Source organism: Chiloscyllium plagiosum, chromosome 19 (genome assembly GCF_004010195.1).
Source record: "Chiloscyllium plagiosum isolate BGI_BamShark_2017 chromosome 19, ASM401019v2, whole genome shotgun sequence".
In the NCBI taxonomy this organism is placed as follows: domain Eukaryota; kingdom Metazoa; phylum Chordata; class Chondrichthyes; order Orectolobiformes; family Hemiscylliidae; genus Chiloscyllium; species Chiloscyllium plagiosum.
Window position 1 is genome coordinate 39,460,114 of NC_057728.1, and position 9,296 is coordinate 39,469,409.

At 38.5% G+C, this 9,296-nt stretch overlaps 1 protein-coding gene across 1 annotated transcript in view; it reads left to right on the forward strand.

The window, feature by feature from the left end:
* The first annotated feature begins 1,741 nt into the window (after window positions 1-1,741).
* ing3 (inhibitor of growth family, member 3) overlaps window positions 1,742-9,296 on the forward strand; it is a 30,433-nt gene continuing 22,878 nt past the window's right edge. Inside the window, exons 1-4 of the mRNA XM_043709610.1 lie at window positions 1,742-1,877; window positions 2,005-2,076; window positions 5,378-5,478; window positions 8,017-8,082. Of these exons, the coding sequence (XP_043565545.1) occupies window positions 1,850-1,877; window positions 2,005-2,076; window positions 5,378-5,478; window positions 8,017-8,082 (267 nt within the window). The 5' untranslated portion in view covers window positions 1,742-1,849. The remainder of the gene's footprint in view (window positions 1,878-2,004; window positions 2,077-5,377; window positions 5,479-8,016; window positions 8,083-9,296) is intronic.

The following is a 9,296-nucleotide window of genomic DNA, read 5'->3' on the forward strand; positions in this document are numbered from 1 at the left end:
CAAACCTTCAGGACAAAATCAACCCCAACACCATTCGACCCTGTCAAAGCAGCCACTGCAAGAGATATCAGAATGTTGACATGGACACCACCATTACACGTGGGGATGCCACCCACCATGTACGCAACAGGTACTCATGTGACTTGGCCAATGTTGTCTATCGCATAAGCTGCAGGCAAGGATGCCCTGAGAGCATGGTACACTGGCAAGACTGAGCAGACACTACAACAGATGAATGAACACCGCACAACAATCAGCAGGCAAGGGTGTTCCTTCCCAGTCGGGGAACACTTCAGCCGTCCGGGACATTTGTCCTCGGACCTTTGGGTGACCATCCTCCAAGGCGGACTTCAGGACAAGCAACAACCCAAAGTGACTGAGCAGAGGCTGATGGCCAAGTTCGTACCCATGAGGATGACCTCAACCTGGACTCTGGGTTCATATCACACTACACTATGGGTTGGGGTTGGGGGGGTGACCCCATTGCACTATACACTCCCCCTCACACACTAACACAGACTCTCAGTCATACACATGCTCTCTCATATGCACACACATACACCTCCCCGCCACACCCTCTCATAGGCTTATACCCCATCACATTCTCACTCATTCTTTACCAAGCTTACAAATACACATACTCTCTCACACCCACAAGCTCACTGTATCACTCCTGCATGTGCGCACACACATACACATACACACACATAAGTTTATGGGGTGAATCTGTATTTGCAAAATTATATTTTATTTTGCTCAAAAATGTATAACCTACAGTCAATCCATGTAAGATTCTGTAAATCCCACTTTGGAAATAGAACCAGTCTGACTCAAGATTGGGACACAGACAGATTTAAACCTCACACCTTTACTGCATTGTCTGAGTTGAGATTACACATTGTTAGAAAACCTGTAGTTATCTTGAGAACGTGACTTAAAAGGAGTTCTGGGATTTACATATTAACAAACCGAAACGAGCAAAACTATTCTAAAAGATAAAAGACTTATTCTTAAGTTTGTTTAATATGTTTCAGCCGCATGACACTGAAATCTTTTGGTATCTGTATCCTATGATGCTGCTCCACAACCACCTGATGAAGAAACAGCACTTCGAAAGTAAATCTATTGGGACTATAACCTGATGGTGTGACTTTTAACTTTTAAAAAGGTTTGGAGTAGGGGACTGGGCAAGTTGGACGTCTCTCTGACAAGACGCCGCACCAGCAAGATGGCCCTGTTGTAAGATGCACGTTTTCACATGCGTGCACTGAATCAGTGAATGGAGAGTAATTGCTGAGTTGTGTGGAAGTTGACTACGGGATACACCTCCCAACCCCGCTCGCTCCTACTGCCATGTACTATAATCGGAAAGGTGTCCTGATGATTTAAATCAAATGACCGAGACAATAATCAGAAACAATAAGTGCCTGTCCAACTTGAACAACCAACCCCGCCTCACCCCAAATCATGCGTAGCACCAACGATCGATCAGGGAGTTCAGGCTTAATTCGAGTTGAGAATACAGAGGCCGCCGACGACCTGCCTCCAACGGAAACAGCCAGACTACATCACCCAGCATTCCCTGGGCGCTGAGGGCGTGTCCAACCAACACCCGGCCAACGCAACGGCTGACCGCCGGCCCGCCAATCGGAGAGCAGGATATGAGCGCGCGGGGCGGAGCCCAGGCGCCGGAGTTTGTCTTCCATTCCCCATTTTTTTTGAACGAACGAGCGGCGCTGTCTTGAGACGCCATATTGGAACCATTTTAGGGGGGGGAGGAACAAAAAACACTATCCCGTTTTTAAAAACAAATCGTGCGGCTTTTAAAAATAATTCACCCATACTCGAAATGTTGTACTTGGAGGATTACTTGGAAAGTGAGTATTGAGTGTTAGGCAGCGCTGTGAAGTTGGGATTGTTATATTTTTCTCTGTGGCAGGGCCGGGCGGAGCGAAGCGAGAATCCACCATTAATGCTGTTGTTGTTGTTTTCCTCTCTCGACAGTGATCGAACAACTTCCCATGGATCTGCGCGACAGGTTTACGGAAATGAGAGAGATGGACCTGCAAGTACAGAGTATGCAGAGCCACGTTAGTCTTGTCAGGCACACAACTCACCCACACTTTTTCTTAATATGCCCGGGCACTGCACTGAACACTCTGACAGCCGCGACACCTTACACTCCTTCCATCGTAACTCTTTCAGCTTTTTTTTAAAATGTCTCTTCAAAGATTTCCCAAACCACCAAATATTGCACCTTTGCAACATTTGAAAGGATTCAGGAAATAGAAGTTTCATCCAAAATAAAACCTCCTTTATTTCGGTTTTAGTTACCGAGTCGTTTTTAATATTCCAATAATTTGCGGGTGTAATTACTTTTACTTTATTTTAGTTCTTTCCCCTCCCTCATCTATGATCGTTTTGTCACTCATTTGCAGAGTCCTAAGCAACGTATACCATAGCAACAGCGCCCAGCGCTAGGTGGCAACTTCTCTTCCTTTTTTTAGCTGCACTTGGATTTTGTTTCCATAAATGATTCATTGTACAGACTTTGTGAATATTTTCTTGAGTACTCAGCTTTGATGGAACCATTATTGCATTTTGTGGTTCGGTCTGAAAATGTGTAAAAAAGACTTTGTGATCTCCCCGTGCGACTTTGTCATTGTAACTAAGTACTTAGTTTTTCGTGATAACATTAAAATGTTTAATTTCGTTAACGTATTTTCAAAAAATATCTTTTTCTGTAAATTTACTTAATTGCACTCGTCCGTACATATAATAAGAAACGAAATGCTTGTAAAACCTAATATGAGAATAGTTTCTAAGTTTGCAGTTTTTAATATTTGAGTTCTTGTATCATTCTCATTTGAAATAGAGATATATTGAAATATTTGATCTCTGAATTTCTGGAAATTTATTCAAAGTAAATCAGATAGAAATGATGCATTAGATTAAATGCAATTTAAAATTTATCAGGACAATCTAATAACTAAAACTAAATAAAACTGTTTTTGAAGGAGACTTGGCTTCCAATAACCTATATTGCTACAATAGTTACCAACCATAATTTCTCTGCTTCAAAACTTTGACCACCACTTGGATTGAAGCATTTGAATTTGATTAATTTAGCACATTTAATTATGTCTCGTTCAAACATTTTCATGTGTATTAAATAAAAGTTTGTTTCTAGCTATGTTAAAAACTATAAAATCAGATTCATTTGGCAGAAAAAAATCACAGTAAGCTCCATAAAATGCAGTTATACAGCAAAATGCATTGTGGCATTACACTTCAATAGTAGTACAACCACTAAGTAGAGAGTTATTGTGAAGAGATTCCTTTTTGGCTAGCCTAATAAATTACTTAATATAACAATCTATGGTACTTTGCTGTGGACTTTCTTCAAATGTCTCAGTTACTGGTTGATTTCACATCATTATTACTGTAGTTAGGAGGCAGTGTTGATATTAATTGAGTCAGTCATTAAATTGATGACACTTGTTATTAAAACACATCTACAAACAATTATTAAGATTCTTACCAAATAGACATTGTAAGCTACGTACAGTTACAAGCACTCACCATTTTGAGTAATTTGTTCAACATTGATGTTCATGGTTTACTAGGTAGAGAAAGTATCAGCCAAAACTAGGCTAAGAAAATCCAACTAAAATTAGTTTGGAATTGTCCTTGCAATTTTAAATGCAACTTAACATTTATCAGGACAATCTAATAACAAAAACTAAGTAAAATTGTTTTAAAGGTGACTTGGCTTTCAATTACCTTTATTGCTACAATAGATACCAACCATAATTTCACTGCTTTAAAATTTTGATCACTGCTGCTTGGATTGAAGCATTTGAATTTTGATTAATTTAGCATATTAATTAGAAGTCTCATTTGAACATTTTCATATGTAATAAATAAAAGTTTGTTTCTGGGTACATTAGAAACTATGTAATCTGATTCATTTGGCAAAAAAACACAGTAAAATCCTTAAAATGCAGTTATACAGTAAAATGCAACTGATCTATGGAAAGCTCGTTTATCAGAAGCTTTAGAAGCTTATGGAATTGAAAAAGAAGCTTAAGGCAAGCAGAAGTCTTAAAATTAAAATCTGAAACTGCTGGTAATAATTTGATCTTCACAGACTTACTGTATATATGGGCCATGCAATTTTTAAGTTAATTATTTTACAAATTTTAAAAACCAACTAAAAGACTTTTTTTGAGTTATAATTTTTTTAGAATACCAACTTTTTTTTTTGGAGTGTTGGGATTTATTAAGTTATCTTGGTGTCATGCTTTCGTTGCTAACAACCCATTCGGTTGTTGATCACCTTGTAAAGAATTCCTGTTGGCGTGTATTCTAAATGTTGCCTTCCCAATAATGAACCCATGCTACCTCCTGGCATCTCTGAATCCTTTAAAGATTTACTTCATCTACCATTTGCACAAAATCAATACTCCAAATAGGGGATTTTAATCTTTGCACGAGGGCTGAGTTGCCTTATTACTCTGTAGTTTTCTTTTGATCCTATTAAGTACTTTATATACTTTTTGAGTTCCTTTTTGGATGTCGCCTTACAAAACGTAAAATGCAGGGAATGGAAAAGTATGAGGAAAGAAATAAAGGGTAATTCATATGAGAAGGAAAACATTAAGAAGGATATTAATAAAAATTGCATTACCTTTGAATGCAATTCACTATTGATCACTATTTCTCGGAGCCTTTCTATTCTTTGAAAAAGATAATGCTTAACGGCAATAGGAATACTAAGTGAATGCTGCATTATCTACTTGTCTTAAATACGTTCTGCCTTATTTAACTGCATCCCAATTGTGCTGACCAGACCTTGGTTGAAGTATTCGTGTGAATATAGTTAATGGATGCAGGGCAACCTGCAAAAAAAAGTATCATGCCATGACTCGAAAAACTATATAAATTCTTGTACAACATAAAAAGATTTGGATTGCTGGGAGTGAAATACAGCACGATGAAAGTGTTTCATTGCCACTAAAGTTCCTATGTGGTCTCTTAATTAACATAGACTGTAAATATACACTATCCAACTTCAAAAATTGGTAGTCAGGTTATTTAATCAAAGTACTGGTCAATTTAATCCAAAGTACAATGCTATATTTGTTAGATTCATATGTTAAGTCTATTATTCTCAGAGCTGTGGAAACTCAGTCTTATGAATTCTGATAAGGATGGCATTAAATTCCATTTCCCTCTTAATTAAAAGTTCCATGCACAATGATGAAAAATCAATGATATTGATGTAGATTAAAGCTGTATTTTGCCCAAGATTGGTAACTCTATTAATCCTCATACATATTGTGAAAATAGCTGATTTCCTTTCCTCCCCCCACAGATGCAATGGATCAGTTAGAACAAAGGGTGAATGAGTTCTTTGTCAATGCCAAAAAAAACAAGCCAGAATGGAGAGAGGAACAGATGGAAGCAATCAAGAAGGCAAGTACTATTTTGTTAGTTTTACTTTGTTGATACTTTAACAAAATATCAATAGTAAATTTTTGTCCACTGGCAACATTGGAGTGACTCAAATTGAATTATGCAAATATATGGTAATAAAGCAAGTTGTGATTGAGCAGCAGTCTTGCCATTAAGTACCAAATCCTGCTTCAGGATAGGAGGAGAAACTTCATGTTTTTGTTCATTTTTCTTCTTCAATTTAATCCCCTTATCACTCCTGAAAGTGTTCTATGACTACTGCCCTTTGCACAAAATATGTTATTGATTTATGAGCCTTGACAGAAAGTGCCAGTAAGCTATTTAACCATGCCATTGAGAGGCCACAAGATGTCATTATGCTTATACAGCATCCACACAGTTTGTGATCCCACGGAAGTGTATAACCAGCAAGAGTAAGAATATGAGTATGCTTTTCTTTTCCTAACTAGATATTGCGGAAGGCAGTTTCAGTGCCTATATTCAGGGGCAAGGTGAGGTCAGCTTGCTTAATGCAGATTGAAATTCAGATCTTCCTGATTTGCATAGCTCAGATGACCACAAAATAAACTTATTGGACAATCTGGAAGCATTTTATTTATACCTTTTTTTAAAATTTAGCAATTAACTCTTCAAAGTTCAATTCTAAAGCAGATGTAATAAAAGTGCTTCCTCTTTTAGAAAAGGAAGGATACTAACAGAGCAGATTATTAGTTTGCATTTAGTAAGATTTCTTGACTTATGTGTTGAAGTTCTGCTGGAAAGGTAAGTCTGACACTGAGTTGGTTTTGTCAACTGGAATAGGATCTTGGTGCACTTTCAAAACTCCCCAGTTATACAAATGAAAGGCTCATGACCAATGCTCCCTCTATGCTCCGTGGCCACACAGCCCCTCAGAAGGTCTGTTCCTGCCTGTTAGTGTGCAGACACATTTAATTCCAGTGCTGCAAGTTGCTTCTGTTCATGGATCTCCAAGGTCCCTGCACAGCAGCAGGAAACGTTAGAGGAACATAGCTTGTTGAGACCACAGGATAGGTCAGCCACTATATGCCAAAGTCATTGGTGCTTCCAGCCTGAACCTTGACATGATCAACTTGTTGAGAAAAAGTTTTATTTTGGCCTTAACAAAGTCATCACTGTCATTTCAAAAGAAGGAATGATTAACCTTCAGCTAGACTTTAATGCTAGGGTTGGCCAAGACTCTAATATCTGAAGAGGAACCATTGGGTGAGAAAAATATGTGGGAAAAGCCAATGGAAATAGTGTTCTTTTCCTGATAGTGTTTGTTACAACTATACCATATTGAGCACATTATCTTCTTCCAGAGCACTAATACAATACCATCAAGAGATATCCCAGATCAAACCACTGAGTCACAGAATCCCTACAGTGTGGAAAGAGGCCATTCAGCCCATTGAGTCTGCACCGACCCTCTGAAGAGCATCCTACCCGGACACAGCCCTCACTCTATCCCTCTAACCCAGCATTTACCACAGCCAACCCACCTAACCTGCACATGTTTGGACTATAGGAGGAAATGTGAGCACCCAGCAGAAACCCACAAATAAATGGGAGAACTTGCATACTCCGCACAGTCCGTGAAGGCTGGAGTCAAACCTGGATCTCTTGCACTGTGAGGCAGCAGTGCTTACCACTGAGTCAAGTGGTAAGCCCAGTCCTCCTGGCTTACATCATTGTTTGAGTCAAAAGATCTAGGCAAAGTCTGCATAAAATGATCCATGTAGGGGACGAATGCCTGTTGGACAAATTATCAACTTATTTGATCTGTAATAAACATCCATCCAGTGCAAGGTATCACATGAACAAAATGTCCAAGAGAAAAAAAGATAAATGTCTAAACCTAAAAGCAGCTAACAATCAATCTTGAATATGTTCACACACCCAACTTTGGTTTCAGAACAGTGGCATCAAATAAAATCCCCTGTACTAGTTGTCATTGTCAGGACCAATTTGACCAAAAACTTATGTGAAAATAAGTGATCCTCTGGAGCAAAAGAAGTAACCTTTGTTGCCTGGCAGAACAACCCAAGGTTGTAAATCAAGAAGGCAGAATTGCAGCAGTTTAAGATTGATGCCAAAGACCAATCCAACAAACAAAAGAAAAAAACCCAAGGAAACCAACAGTATACTGTGGTCATGCTATGCAAAGCTTTTCTGAAGCAACCAGGACCCTCTGTAGACTTATAATATTATGGACAAAATCCCCTTCATTTACAGGGCTGATGTTTTCCTCAAGGATGATAATGTTGCCTATCAATGCTCAAAAAATCATTTCCAACAGCTCCTCAACTGTGATTCCACCGAGGCAGTTGATACTCTCAAAGCTATTCCCTGCACCCTCTGATAGAGTTCCTATGTGAACCTTCAAAAGAATGTAGGCTTTTGTTCGCAACAACACTCCCTACACTCATTCTGGGGATTTGGGGGGATAAAGAACTGGTACTGGTGGCTAGGTTACTATTCCTTTTGCCTCTAAGTTTAATAAATAGATCTTTAATTGCTTGAATCATGTTTTTATAGGACTATTATAAAGCCTTGGAAGATGCTGATGAGAAGGTCCAGTTAGCAAATCAAATTTATGATTTGGTGAGTGGGTATCAAAATTTTGTTTTAAGTGTATAAATCTAACCCAGGCATGTATCTCTGTCTAGCAATAATATCTGGAAAAATGTTGCATCTCTAACTCTTCCCTTTCCTTCCTTGACTTCACTATTCTTCACATTGAGGAGACCAAACATAGATTGTTTTGCAGTACACGTCCTTTGAGTTTGCAAGGATGACCCTGAGCTTCTGGTCGCCAGTCACTTTAATTCTCTGCCCCACTGTCAGTCTGACCTATGGGTCTTTGGCCGCCTAAACTGTTCAAATGAAGCTCACCTGAATCTCAAGGAATCACGTCTCATCTTTCAATTAGGTACTTAATTGCCTTCCTGACTCAATATTGAGTTGAACAGTTTCAAATCATAATCAATGCTGCGTTTACTTTCTCCAACATCTGTTAGTAATGATTCTGCTTTTGCCATTTATACCTCCTCTAGACCCATCTTTTGTTTATTTATCTCACATTGCCCTCCATTTTCCTTGTGCCATTACTCATTTTGTCATTTAATCTCAATTGCTTTTCACCTTTTTACTGACTTTAGTTATTGATCTTTTCTCCACTCCATTATATCTCTGCCTCAGTGCTTGCTTAAGTCCTGTCATATCTCTTCTTTTTGAATTTTGATGAAAGATTACTTGTTAGTTTCATTCTCCACAGATGCCACCTTACTTGCTGTGTGTTTACAGATTTTCTTTTTTTATTCAATAGTTTATTATTTGTTTACTATACATGATACACAATTAAGAAAATCCAAAGTTTACGTAATTGTTTAAGCATATTTAGTCTGGAACTTTCACTTCTAGATGCATGAAGTATGGTATCTCTTCCAATTGCTATCTGTTTATTTAGCTATTGGAATAATATGACTGTTTAATCCATCCACAGTAAGTTATCAATACAAACATGCACTTGTCTGTTTTCCTGCATGTTATGTTTTGGTGTTGAGTTGGTTCTTGCTGACTGTTGGTTTTTGCAGAATTATTCATTTTTTCAAAAAGACAGTTCCTTAAGCTTATCTTTGGTGTTAAATATATTTCCTAACCGCGTTGCATGGTGTTTCACGTATTATGAGCATTTTGAAATAAATATCCAGCTATCATTACGTACTGCCATAAGGACCTCATGGCTACTGTCTAGTGGGAGTGGGGGTGTGGGGTGGGGTGGGGGGGGGAGAGGGGTATGGGAGGGGGGAGGGTAG